Source organism: Dromiciops gliroides, chromosome 2, assembly GCF_019393635.1.
Source record: "Dromiciops gliroides isolate mDroGli1 chromosome 2, mDroGli1.pri, whole genome shotgun sequence".
In the NCBI taxonomy this organism is placed as follows: domain Eukaryota; kingdom Metazoa; phylum Chordata; class Mammalia; order Microbiotheria; family Microbiotheriidae; genus Dromiciops; species Dromiciops gliroides.
In genome coordinates, this window is record NC_057862.1 from 476,849,221 (window position 1) to 476,863,052 (window position 13,832).

General features: G+C 37.7%; 1 protein-coding gene across 1 annotated transcript in view; it reads right to left on the reverse strand.

Moving 5' to 3' along the window:
• Positions 1 to 12,311, reverse strand: part of CAPN14 (calpain 14) — a 115,385-nt gene extending 103,074 nt beyond the window's left edge. The window contains exons 1-5 of the mRNA XM_043980999.1: positions 12,072 to 12,311; positions 10,336 to 10,405; positions 7,608 to 7,726; positions 7,293 to 7,429; positions 2,216 to 2,390 (exon numbers count right to left, since the gene is read on the reverse strand). Of these exons, the coding sequence (XP_043836934.1) occupies positions 2,216 to 2,390; positions 7,293 to 7,429; positions 7,608 to 7,726; positions 10,336 to 10,405; positions 12,072 to 12,311 (741 nt within the window). The remainder of the gene's footprint in view (positions 1 to 2,215; positions 2,391 to 7,292; positions 7,430 to 7,607; positions 7,727 to 10,335; positions 10,406 to 12,071) is intronic.
• Positions 12,312 to 13,832: the final 1,521 nt, after the last annotated feature.

The following is a 13,832-nucleotide window of genomic DNA, read 5'->3' on the forward strand; positions in this document are numbered from 1 at the left end:
CACATTGTAGACCCTGAATGGATTCTCAGAGATTGAATGTTGTGAGAGAAGAGGAGAATTTAAGATTCCATAAATCCATATAACCAGATCTAGATTGTGAAAGGTCTTCAATGTCAGCTCAAGAATTTTATTCTCACAAAGACTTGAGAGCCAGACTCAATCTTGAGAGTTTTGAAGCCTTTTCATATCCTCCTCCCCCCCTCAAATTATGATATGTTTATTTTATATATACAGATATAAATATATCTCTATATATTTTATGCATGTATATGATACATATGTATATGCATATATACACATGCCTATTTACATACATGTGTATGTGCTTGTATATGTGTGAGAGAAGAAACATGGCATAGGGAATAGAAACCTGCCTCAGTATCAAGGAGACCTAAATTCAAAACCTTCTTATGACATATTTGCCTATGTGATCCTGAGCCCATCACATAACTCTCTATGACTTAAATATGAAGGAAGGAAGGAAGGAAGGAAGGAAGGAAGGAAGGAAGGAAGGAAGGAAGGAAGGAAGGAAGGAAGGAAGGAAGGAAGGAAGGAAGGAAGGAAGGAAGGAAGTATGATGTCTAAAATCTAAATGTGTGGTTGCCTTAAATTATAAGCATTAGCAACAGTCTTTGGGCATTAAGCATTTATTAAAACATAACTAGGTATTAGTAAAAAGGAAAACACATGGATTTCAGAAAGTTAAGAAAAGGTCTATCTAGCCTAGAGTTCCAGCCTGGTCTGGTTCTTCCTTAAGTCCTCCACCATGAGCCCGCTTCAATCATGAACTCCCTTAAACTGAGTGTGAAAGTTTTTTATAGGTCTGGAGTAAAGGCATTCCTTACACATTGCTTCAAGTTGATTGATAGGTGTCATCCAAATCCATTGGTTCACTGGACTTGAAGGTGGTCTTGAGTTAAGTTCAAAGTCTTTAGTTTCTGAGAACAATACCTCTTTAAGGGCCAGCCAGGTGTGGTTACAATCTAATTAACTTGAAGTAGTCTAATCAGCAGTCAATCACTCTCAATTCAATCAGTTTAGATTAATCTCCAGGTGAGCCTTTGAATATCTGCCAAATCCCATTATTTTCTCAATTCCCCCCTGTGCTTCATTAAGAAACATTGTTTCCTTAATGAAGTGATAACATTACAGATACTTTAGTTTTTATGTTTGTAATATCCACCTGCTAATAGGGGAGTGCCCCCATTAAGCCTTTGTCAATGCATCACTCAATTTCTTTTTCTCTTTTCATTCCCTTTAATTTGTTAGTCATAAGCATCTGTAATGTTATTGCTTCATGTAAGGAAACAATGTTGCTTCACATAGAGCACAGCGGGGAGTGTGAGAATCAGAGCTCCACCTTGAGGAGAAAGCATGTGACTTTACATCACAGAAGTTACATCTATAGAATTGCCTGTAGTCATGTCAATCAAAGCTATCAGCCAATTAGCTTGGAGCTGTGTGTGCGTGTGGACAGCCCTGCTTCCTGTTTCACAGATAGCTTCTGGAAGAAGCTGTTGATGATTGGCCTCTTTTCATCCAGGAACCAGAGCGTGGCAGCAGATGGAGAATGGGGGGGGCAGGGGAGCTCTTAGTTATTCAGACACCGGCTTGATTTTCTTGGCAGAGATAATGGAGTCATTTGCTACTTCCTTCTCCAGCTCATTGTACAGGTGAAGAAACTGAGGCAAACAGGGTTCAGTGACTTGCCTGGGATCACACAGCCAGTAAGTGTCTGAGGTAGGATTTGAACTCAGGTTCTCCTGGCTCCTGGGCTGTTGCTCCATCATCTGCACCACAGTGATAGAGTGGGGGCAGACTAAAAAGAAAGCTAGAATAGGAGCTGTTTTCATGAATATGCCAGCTAGGTGGAACAATGGGTAGAGCTCTGGATCTGGAGTCAGGAAGACCTAAGTTCAATTCTAATGTTGGGTACTTACTAGCTGTGTGACCCTGGGCAAGTCACTTTACTTCAATAGCACCTAACTTCCAGCATTGTTGTGGGAATAAAGTGAGAACATCTTTGTAAAATACATTATAAACCTTAAATTGCTATATAAATGCTAGCTTATTATTATTCTCCCATGGAAATGGGGCATAGGGCAAGGACATTAGAGCAGAAGAGAATTAATTGGAGAGCACCCAGAGAGAGAGTGTGAGCAGGGACATTGCTAGGTAGGGTAGTGTCAGAACAGATCCAAAGTACAAGTCTCACTCCTGAGTGGGTCTGACAGCCAATGAGGGATCTCTTGGAAGTGACTCTGGTGAGGATGTCCCAGAGGTTGGAAGGTGCCTTTGCTAGTTCAATTGTAGCTGTCACACCTCCTGTGAAGTCCAGAAAGGCTTCTGAAACATGTCCAATCTGCAGGTCTTCATAGGAACCTGCAAGCCTGCCAAAAGGACAGAATAGGGAAGGATCATTTGTAAAAATTGTCCATCTTACCTGGGTACTTTACAGAGAGTTCTTCCAGCTTAGCTTTTCTATGACTGCATTCAACAATCTATTCTAGGTATATGTGTTTGACTCCCTCTTACCAAGAAAGAGATGGGAAAGCATACTCAGAAAAACAAGTCTCTTTTAAGGGAAAGGAAGGGTGGGGGAAATTATTTCACATAATCAGTGTGAAAGTAGATTATATAAACAAGGAGGAAGGGGTAGTGAGTATTGGTGACACTTGAATCTGACTCATCTAAAATAGTCAAAGGAGGGAAGAATTCACACACATACACACACAATTAGGTATGGAAATATAATTCACTCAAAGGGAAAAAGGAGGAAAGGGGGTAAAGGGAGAGGTGAATAATAAGAAAAGTAGATTAAGAGAGGAATTGCACTAAAGCAAAACAAACTGTAAGTGGGTGGATCCCAAACAGGGATTTAAGGGAAAATAAGAAAGGATGAGAACATGTGTTTGGGTATGTGATGAGGGAAAGGCAAAGGGTGCAGAAGATTTTATCAAATTTAGGGCCCAGTAACTGAGCACACTCATTTTCTTTTTTTTTTCTTTTTTTTTCTTTTTTTTTTCTTTTTTTTTTTGTGTGAGGCAATTGGGCTTAAGTGACTTGCCCAGGGTCACATAGCTAGTAAGTGTTAAGTGTCTGAGGTTGGATTTGAACTCAGGTCCTCCTGAATCCAGGGCCGGTGCTCTATCCACTGTGCCACCTAGCTGCCCTTCTCTTTTTTATAAAGAGGGTACAGGGTAAAAATAGAAGGAAAAGTATAAGAGAACATGACACAATGAACAATATTTACTATGAATGTCAATGGAAGACCATAGCAGAATGGATTAGAAAGCAAAATTCAACACTATATTGTTTACAAGAAACACACTTGAAATATAAAGATTCACAAATTTAGACGCTGTGCCATCCAGTGCATTTATGTTTCATGCTTATATTTCAGAACATGATCACTACCCCTGTTTTACTTTACTTGATCTCAGACCAAGCAATATCAAAAATGGATTTTATTTAAAGATATAAACAGGGAAACTATATTTTGTTGAAGAGTACCACAAATAATGAATTAAAATCAGTATTAAATATAAATTCACTGGGTAGCACAGCATCTAAAGACTTCAAGGAGGGGGCAGCTAGCTGGTGCAGTGGATTAGAGCACTGGCTCTGGAGTGAGGAGGACCTGAGTTCAAATTTGGCCTCAGACACTTGATACTAGCTGTGTGATCCTAGGCAAGTCAATTAACCCTCACTGCCCCCACAGAAAAACAAACAAAAAAGCAAAAACAAAAAAAATGACTTAAAGGAAAAGTGAAATGAGTTACAGAAACAAATAGAGAAATTATAATACTGTATACCTCAATGTGACCTTTTCAGAACTAGAAAAATCCAGCCAAAAATTGCATAGGAAAGAAGTTTGAATTTTAGAATAGAATGGAATAGAATTTTAGAGGGGAAATTGAGTATAATAATCCTGTGGAGATTATTGAGTGGGAAGAGAAAGATGCATATATATATATATATATATTTCTTAGCTGTGGAAGGTACCTTTACAAAAATTGACCATCAAATAAAGTAAGACGTAACAAATGCAGAAAACAAAGATGCTAAGGATATCTTTTACAGACCACACTGCAATAAAAATTATTGCCAATAAAGGACAACTGAATAAAAATTCAAAAATACTTGGAGACTAAATCATTTAGTCCTAAAAAAGAATATGTCAAAGAGCAAATCTTAGAAATAATCAATTATTTCATTAAAGATAATGACAACAATAAAACAATACAGCAAAATGTTGTGATGATTAAAATATTAGAGACATAGTATCTGGGTAATTTAATCATTTTATTAATATGGCCAGCAGGTTATTAATAAAATGAGGTCTTTGGCCATCTCTCTCAGACCAAAAAACCCTTCCTCATGTTTGGGTCTTGGTTCTTATACCCTTTCCACTGTGAGAGGGCCATCATATAACAATCAAACGTAATTGGTTAACATTATTAAAATCTAATTGGTTGACATGGTTTGGAGGTGAGTTGTATTAAAATGAAGTCAGGGCATAGTGACTCAAATAAAAATAACATCAAGGGAAAATGTAGAGACCTCTACCCAAGCTGAGGGAGGCACAATGAAAAATGAACCACCTAGAACTGGTTAAGGTAGGCCAAATCTCATCAGCAAAGTCCTTCAGCTTATCTAGACAAAAGAATCTATCTCTACCCAAGGCCCCTTTTGTGAACTTGTCCAGGACTTGGCCCAGATGGAGAGATTTAGTGAAATCTCTCAAGGAGACTCTGCCTTTGAGCTAGGGAACAAAGCACTAAAAAGGGTAGATCTATGGGTTCCCCAAGATATTGATTATCAATAACCATTTCTCATAATGTTTGGTAAGACATCAATGAAGTCCTTCAGGGAAATTTTACTTCCCTAAAAAAAGTGAAAGTGTGAATAAGTCATTTGATCACACAACTAAAAACAAAAAACCTACTAGAAAACTAACAAATCAAAATTCACTAATTAAGCACCAAAATAGAAACCCAGAAAATTAAAGAAGAGATTAATAGAATAAAAAATCAAAAGCATTAAATTAATAAATAAAAACAATAAATTAGATAGCCCATTAATAATTTTATTTTAAAAAAGAAAAGCAAATCACCAGTATCCAAAAAAGGAAAAAGGTAACAACCAATGAAGAAAAAAAGTAAAAGAAATCATTGGAAACTATTTTACATAATTATATGTCAATAAAAATATCTAAATAGATAAATATTTGCAAAAATATGAAATATTTGGAGTAAGAAATAAAGGACTTGACTCAATCTTGGAAAAAGTAATTGAACAAGCCACAAATGAACTCCACAAAAGGGAAAAACCATCATCCAGAGCCAGATGAATTTAAAAGCAATCCAATCAATCAAAGAACAAGTAATTCCAATATTTGCTTGAAAATATAGAAAGATAAGGGATTCTGTCAAATTTCTTCTCTGACTTAAATATACTTGATATATAAACTCAGGAAAGTCAAAACAGAGAAAGAAATTATAGATCAATATCTCTAATGAATATATATGCAAAATTTTATAAATAAATTATTAGCAAGGAAACAGTAGCAACATATGGCAAAGATTATATGCTATGACCATGACAAAAATAGTTCAGTACTGGGAAAACTATAAACATAATTGACCATATTAATAACAAAAATTACATGATTATATCAATAGATGCAGAAAAAAGATTTTGACAAACAATACCCATTCCTTTAAAAAAACACTCAAAGTATTGAGATAAATGTTTTTTCACCCTAAAATGATAAATACTAATACTTAAAACTGAGCAACAGAATTATTTGTAATGGAGGTAAGCTAGACATCTTTCCAATAAGATCAAAGATAAAGCAAGGAGGGGCATGACCACCATTACTTTTCAATATAGTGCTAGAAATACTGGTTATAGTGATAATACAAGAAAAAGAAATTAAAGGAATAAGCATACTCAATAAGGAAGAAAAATTATTGATTTTTATTGATGATATGATGTATTATTTATAGAACCCTTGAGAGTCAACTACAAAATTAATTGAAACAATTAGCAGTTTCAACAAAGTCGCAAGTTACAAAATAAACCTACATAAATGATCGGCACTTCTATATGTTACCAACAAAATTCAATAGAAAGCGCTAGAAAGAGAAATCTCAATTTAAAAAAAAAACAGAGAAAATATAAATACTTCAACATCTACCTTTTGGTACACTCCGAAAAACTCTATGAATGCAATTACAGAATGCTCTTAATATATAGACAGATCTAAATAATTGGAGAAATAGTGATTGCTCATAGGTAGGCCAAGCCAATATCATAAAAATGACAATGCTGCCTAATGGTTTTTTTTTTTACTTATTTGGTGCTATACCAACCCACCTGCAAAAGTATTACTTTATAAAGCTAGAAAAATAATAACAATGTTAAGGGCTAAAAGTTCAAGAATCTCAAGAGAAATAATTTTTAAATAGTGGATCATAATAAAGTCCAGATCTAGAACTGGTAGAAACCTTAGAGATTATTTAACTCAACTCTCTTATTTTACAGGTGAGGAAACTGAGGCCTGAAAAGGTTGAATGACTTGTCCAAGACCACATAAATAAGAGCCAGAATCAGGATTTGAATCCACATCCCTTAACCTTAGAGGGAGAATCAGAGACACAGAGACAAAGAGAGATACACTCAGATACAGACACATACAGAGAAATACAGGGAAGGGGAGAAGAGCTCACTCACAACCAGATTTCTTCTAGAATTTTCCTCTGCTTTTTCCACATTATTACCATGTGAAACCTCTGCCATGGAGTCCCCCTTTCCTCACTAATGACTCCTTCCCAAGGACCACCATTTTAGGAAGGATTCTGGCCATATTTCTCCTCATTAATACCTGGACTCTCTCTGAAATCCATCTTCTCAATGCATATTGTGTTCATACTAGTACTCTTCTTCTGTCCTTCCCACATCCCACTTGTCTTCCCTCCCCAATTCTCTTTTATGGCTCTGGTAAGAATATCCCAGTGGGTGGAAGCAATTGTTGTCTTCCTTTCCCCATTAAGGGTCCAGAATTTTCTTGCTTGCTTGAACTATGTCCCCAGTGCTTAGCACAGTGCCTAACACATATAAAGAGCTTAATAAATATTCTATCTATATCCATCCATCTATCTATTCATCTATTCATCTATTCATCCATCCATCTATCTATCTATCTATCTATCTATCTATCTATCTATCTATCTATCTATCTATCTATCTATCTATCTATCTATCTAGACTTCTAATGATTCTCTTACTTTGCATAGGCCTTTTCCAGCAGAGCTGCCCAAAACAAGTTTTTGCAGGTGGAAGAGACAAAGACCAGTTGACCAGCCTCATTCATGGGTAGACGGTCATCAACCACGACAGGAATCCATTTCCCAAAATGCCAGAACTAGAAAGAGATCCAAACATGCTTAGTGATAATGTGACTGTGGGGAATATGGAACATCCCAGCATGTTGGACAAGATTTCCATCCAAGACACTGCCTAATTGCATTTGGGCCAGACATTTGCAAAGAAGGAGATCCATCTGTTACCTTCTTACAGGTGGGCTCAGGAAGAAGACTTACCTGAAAGAGGAAGATGCCAGCATACTTCTTGGTGAAACTCTGGTTCAGAGGCACTACCTGGTTCAGGATGTCCAAATGGAATGTGAGAGCTTCCAGTGCAGCCAAGAACCAACAGTTTCCTGGACCAAACCAATACAAAATTCACTTTTCTTCACTTCAACAAATATTTGTTAAATGTCTGTTTTGTACAAGGCAATGTAACATAGAGAAAAGAATAATAACAATTATTAACATCCATGTAGCACTATTATTAGCCAGGAACTGTGCTAAATGTTTTTTACAATCATTATCTCATTTAATCATTTTTTTAAAAAATTATGAAGGTATTTTTTTATTTTCCAGTTACATGTAGAGATAGTTTTCAACATTTATTTTTATTAAGATTTCTAGTTTCAAATGTTTTTCCCTCCCCTCTTCCAAAGACAGCAAGTAATCTGATATAGGTTATATATGTACAATAACATTAAACATATTCCTGCATTAGTCATGTTATAAGAGAAGAATCAGAGCAAAAAAGGAAAACCTCAAAAAAGAAAAACAACAGCACCCAAAACAAAAGAAATAGTATGGTTCAGTCTGCATCTATATTCCATAGTTCTTTTTTTCTTTTTCTGGATTTGGAGAGCCTTTTCCTTCATGAGTCCTTTGGAACTATCTTGTACCATTGTATTGCTGAGAAGAATCAAATCTATCACAGTTGATATCTCATTTAATCCTAATGACAATCTTGTGAAATAGGTTGTCTTTCAGACTCCAGGCCCAGCACTACTACTAATAATTAGCCACAAAAACAATAATAGCTAGAATTTATACAATGCTTTAAGTTTTGCTAAGCACTTTACAAATCTGATCTCATTTTATACTCACATCAATCCTGGGAGATAGGTGAAATTATTATCCCCATTTTACAGATGGCAGATAGTGATTAAGTGATTTGCCCAGGATCACACAAGGCACTAAATGTCTGAGGCTGGATTGAAACTCAAGTCTTCCTGATTCCAGGTTCAGTGCTCTATTCACTGTACCACCTATCTGCCTACAAGAGAATTTTATGACAAAGCCATGCCTTCTGAGAGCCTGTTATCTTATTAGGAAGGCAACTAGTAAACATGAAAATGATACTGACATTCTGAAACAGTATATTACTACTACTACTACTACTTATTTACTGAAGCAGTGAAATCATTAGTCTAAGGGACTTCCAGTGATGCAGCTCCTTCTACAAATGCAGGTAAGCACCTGTTCTGCAATTTATAGTCTCAGTACACCAGGCACTGACATTTCCAGGGTCACAGAACCAGGTCAGAAGCTGGAGTGGAACCAAGGCCTTGCTGGCTCTGAGGCCAGCTCTCAATTCACCACCCCCATGTTGACTCTCTCTAAATAAAATGTATACTTTATTAAAGCACAACGATATCTGGTTTAGACAATACCTGCTATAGAAAGTCAAGAAGGGATTGGTGGGAGTTGATATTGACTTAAGTGTTTTCCTCTCAGAGGGTGAATATGAAAGTTAATATAGTTGGAAATGTTTTGTGGTCTACAAAAGACCAGTCACTGAGGGGGAGTAATCCATGAATGTTTGTAATGCAAAAGCATTATAGGAAGACCTACTTTCAAATCTCACCTCTGCTAGAAGGCAGCTCTGTGACCATACACAGGTCACTTAATGACTCTGAGATATCTGCAGGTACTCTAACCACCTCATAGAGATGTTATAAGACTCAAATAAGTTAATGTATGAAAATGTAAGAGTGATATGTAAAGGTCTGCTGGTATACTGATAATGAGATCTGAGATTCATTTAAAGCCAGTCATTTAAGGCCAGTGAGAGCACTGGCCTTGGAGTCAGGATCTGAGTTCAAATGTGACCTCAAACACTTATTAGATGTGTGACTCTAGACAAGTAGCTTAATCCCAATTGCCTCAAAAGAACAAACAGAAGTCACTTCATTTCTCTGAGCCTAGATGTTTTCCTCTTTAAAATGTGGACAATAATGCTTGCACTACCTACTTCTTAGTGTCATCATAAGGAGGGTGTGTTGCAAAATTTAAAGGAAATTGTTGTATAAATGCAAACTTTTATTCTTCTTCAGAAAAGTTAATTTAGATACTACAAGCAAGAAAAAACAAAGATCTGGACCAGGGTGATGGCAGTGAGCATGAAGTAAAAATGATGGATATAAAATATTGTAGCAGAAGAATCAACAGGACTTAGCAACTGATTGGAGGGTTAAGAAGGGAAGAGAGGGGGAAAGTCTTATGTGATCCCAAATTCTCAAGCCTTGGTAGCTTAGAGAGCATCATGACCAGCAAAAACTGATTTGTATGAAAAGAAGACAAATTTGTATTTCAGCATGTTGAGTTTGCAGACCATACAACTGGCAAAGTCCAGCAGGACTGAAGTGCAGGAGATGGTTCAGAGCCTGAGATGCAGATTGGGCAGTCCCACTGATGTAGCTATGAGAATGTTATGAAGAATCTCTAAGGGGAATGAGGAATAAAGGGCAGTGGATAGATGGAGGCCCGAGCCTTAGGGAATGCAGACATTTAGCAGGGCAGAAGGAGGAAGTAAAGCCATTTAAAGGAAATAGAGCCCCTTCTTAACCTCCCCAGTTTCTGCCTGGCTCCCAAAATCTCCAATACATCCCTAATGGTTCCTTCTGAAGAAAAGGGTAGAGAGGAGGGGGGAGGGGGGGAAGGGGAAAGAGAGCAGAAGTAGACTTACCCAATACTCCCTGGCACAGGCCCAGCCTTCCTTCCTTGGCTGAATAGAACACAGGGTTGTCACACAGCTCCTGGGAGAACAGACAAGATAGAAGTCTCTTTTCAGTCCCCTGGTTCCTTCTTCTAAACAGTATAAGTCAGAAGCCTGATAAGAGATTTGGATTTTCAGGAACTCTGGAAACAATATGGTGTCATGGAAAGACACAGAACTGGGAATCAGCTGATTTGGATTCAAATCCTGGCTTTGCCAGTTATTACCAGTTTAGCCTTGATGCCCTTCCTTTCTAAGCCTCAGTTTCCTCATCTGTAAAATGAGAGAGGTGATCTCTAAAGTTTCCTCTAGTTCGATCATTTTTGATGCTTTAATCTCATACTGATGATATTATTATTACGATGTTATATTATGATGATAATACTATTGTATTAGCCCCAGAAATTCATTTTCCTTGAGGTTCTGGCAATAATAGTAGCATTTCTGAAGTATATGGTCTTTACTTCTCCCTGCCCTGAATGATCTACAGCATCCTCTTCCTCTGCTGGACTGTGGGGTGGGCCTTTCCATGCAAGGGTTGGAGTAAATTACCTCTGAGACTCCCGTAACTCTCAAATTCTGACTCTCTCCTCTGAGTTGGAGAAGGCATCAAGGTTATAGTCATCTCTTACTCATTCACCAAACTCTTTTCAAGGTGAAAGGAATATTATTAGAGTTGTTCTGCTTGGTCCCCTGGAAGCAATGGATGGAATGTGCCAGGAGGCAGGTGTCAGGTGAATATATGGGAGAAAAGATTCCTGATAGTTAAAGGTATAGCCAAGTGGAAGGGTTGCCTTGGGAAGCAGCAAGCTCTCCTTCACTGGTTGTCTTCAGGCAGAAGTTAGTGGTCTCTGATATTTATTATCTATATGACCATGGACAAGTTAATTATCCTTTCTCAGCCTCAGTTCTCTCATCTGTGAAAGAGGAATAATAATAACAATAGCATTTACCTCTTAATGTTGTTGTCAGACTCGAATAAGTTAATATATGTAATTCATTTGCCAGAGAAGAGGAAGCTTGGTGTAATGACTTGTGCATTATACTTGGATTTAGGAATACCTTAGTTCAAATCCTACCTCTGAGACTTACTAGCTTACTTACTTGCTTACTTACTTACCTACCTACCTAGTTACTTACTTACTTACTTATGTGTCAAGTCATTTATTTTAAGCTCTCTTAGACTCAGTTTCCTCATCTGTAAAACAAGGATGATAAAGACCTCACAGCATTGTCACGAGGATGAAATGAGATATTATACATAATATACCTTGTAGGCCTTTAAGCACTATGTAATTGTTACCTATTATTTAAAAAATAAACTTAACAAATAACACAAATTGTTAGCTATTAAACTTTAAAGTGATCACATATGCTAGTTGTTATCGTGATTTATAGTGTTAATATTTACCAAGGTGTTTCTCACCATTATGTGAAGTAATGCACGTATTATCTCCCTAGTTATAGATGAGGAAACTGAGGCTCCAAAAAAATTAAGTGACTTTCCTGAGATGGCACAAGTTATTTGTAAGAAAGGAAACTCAACCCCAGATGGTCTGATACCAAAACTAGTTCTTTCTTTTCTATCTCCAATGAACACTGGAAAGTGAAATTTCCCAAGCTCCTCCAAAGAAAGGTCCCAAATAGATACAGAGTTCCATTTGAAAAGACATGCCCTTCTTTTAACAAGTCGGGAACTCACTCACAGTAGGTCTCTTCCACTGCAGGTTCTGGGGCAGCTTCTGCAGCAGGTTCCCTCTGCCTATGGAGCTGATGTCAGCTGGAAAGTTGTTATCCTCAAAGAGGCAATTGTTCCTAAGGCATGTTTCCAGTAAGGTTTCATAGTCTTGGTATGGCTGTTGATAGGTCCTTCCAAAGGATTCCCTCCTGAAAAGGGTATCATGACTCTTGGGACTTCTTCCCATCAGGAATGAGCACAAAGACATGACTGGTTAGCTTGAGAGGGTTGTTTCTAACAGTTGATAATCCACAAGGACACTTGTTAACTGGTCTTCAAGTACCTGAAATGAATTGTGAAAGGTCAGTTTGGGTTTTTTTCACAGTTATAATTTTTCGGTGTGGTAGAATGAATTAAAGGAAGGCCTTAGAGTCAGGAAGATCTGGGTTCAAGGTCAGTCTCTGACAAATACTGGCTGTGAGATCATAGGCAAGTCACTTCACCTCTTGGTGCCCCAGATATCTCTAAGACTCTAAGTTATCAGCATTGTGGATGGAGTTATCATACTAGAAGTTACCTATCCTAATGAAATCACAGATTCAGATTCTTACTCTTAACAAATATATTTTTTTTTTCATTTGAGATGGAGGAGAAAGAGGGAATGATGGCTTGAGGACAGAAAAAAGCTATTTTAAAAGGGACCGACTGACTGACTTCAAATGTTATCAGCCAAAGGTCTTAATTTCATACCATAGAGGAGTGATAGGATCCTTGATTTTATTAGAGGATAATGCTCCTGTCAGTGTGATCAGAGAAAACTCTCAAGCTAACGGTTTGTAAAGTGATCGGATTGCCAAGTCTAGGTCCCCTTACATACAGAATCACAGATTTAGAGCTAAAATGAAACCTGTTCTGTTGTTTAGTTGTTTCAATTGTGTCTGACTCTCCATGACCCAATTTGGGGTTTTTTTCAGCAGAGATACTGGAGCAGTTCGTCATTTTCTTCTCCAGCTCATTTTACAGATGAGGAAATGGAGGCATAAAGGATTAAGTGACTTGCTCAGGGTCACACAGCTGCTTAAGTATCTGAGGCTGGATTTGAATTCAGGAGGTTTGAGTCTTCCTGACTCCAGGCCTGGCACTCTATCCACTGTGCCACCTAGCCATCACAAAAGGAAACTTAAGGCTATTTAATCCATTCCCTTCATTTTTTTCAGATGAGGAAACTGAGGCCCATAAGAGTTAAGTGACTTGTCCAAGGTGACACAGAAAGTGGTAAAAACAAATTTTAAACCTAGCTCTTTTGGCTCCAGACCTAGTAGTCTTTTCACTGCTCCAGGCTGCTCATAAAATAACCTTTCAAATCGGAGTCCCTCAATGGGTCCTCCTCTACTGCTCCATGATTCCAAAGTAAGGGAATCACTCTCCTTTCAGGGGCAGGAAAGCCAGTGTTGAAGTTCTTTTAGTGGGTTTGAGACTGGGACTACCTAAAATTTGTTGTCAAACAGTCTGCTGAGTAGCAATAGCCTAGAGCATTGGCATTGGAATCAGGAGGACCTGAGTTCAAATCTGCCCTCAGATGCTAGCTCTGTGATCTTAGGCAAGTCATTTAACCCTGATTGCCAGGAATAAAGGAAGGAGGAAGGGAGGGAGGAAGGGAGGAAGGGAGGAAGGAAAGAAGGAAAAAAGGAAAGAAAGCAATAAAGCAAGCAAGCAAGCAAGCAAGCAAGCAAGCAAGCAAGCAAGAAAGAAAGAAAGAAAGAAAGAAAGAAAGAAAGAAAGAAAGAAA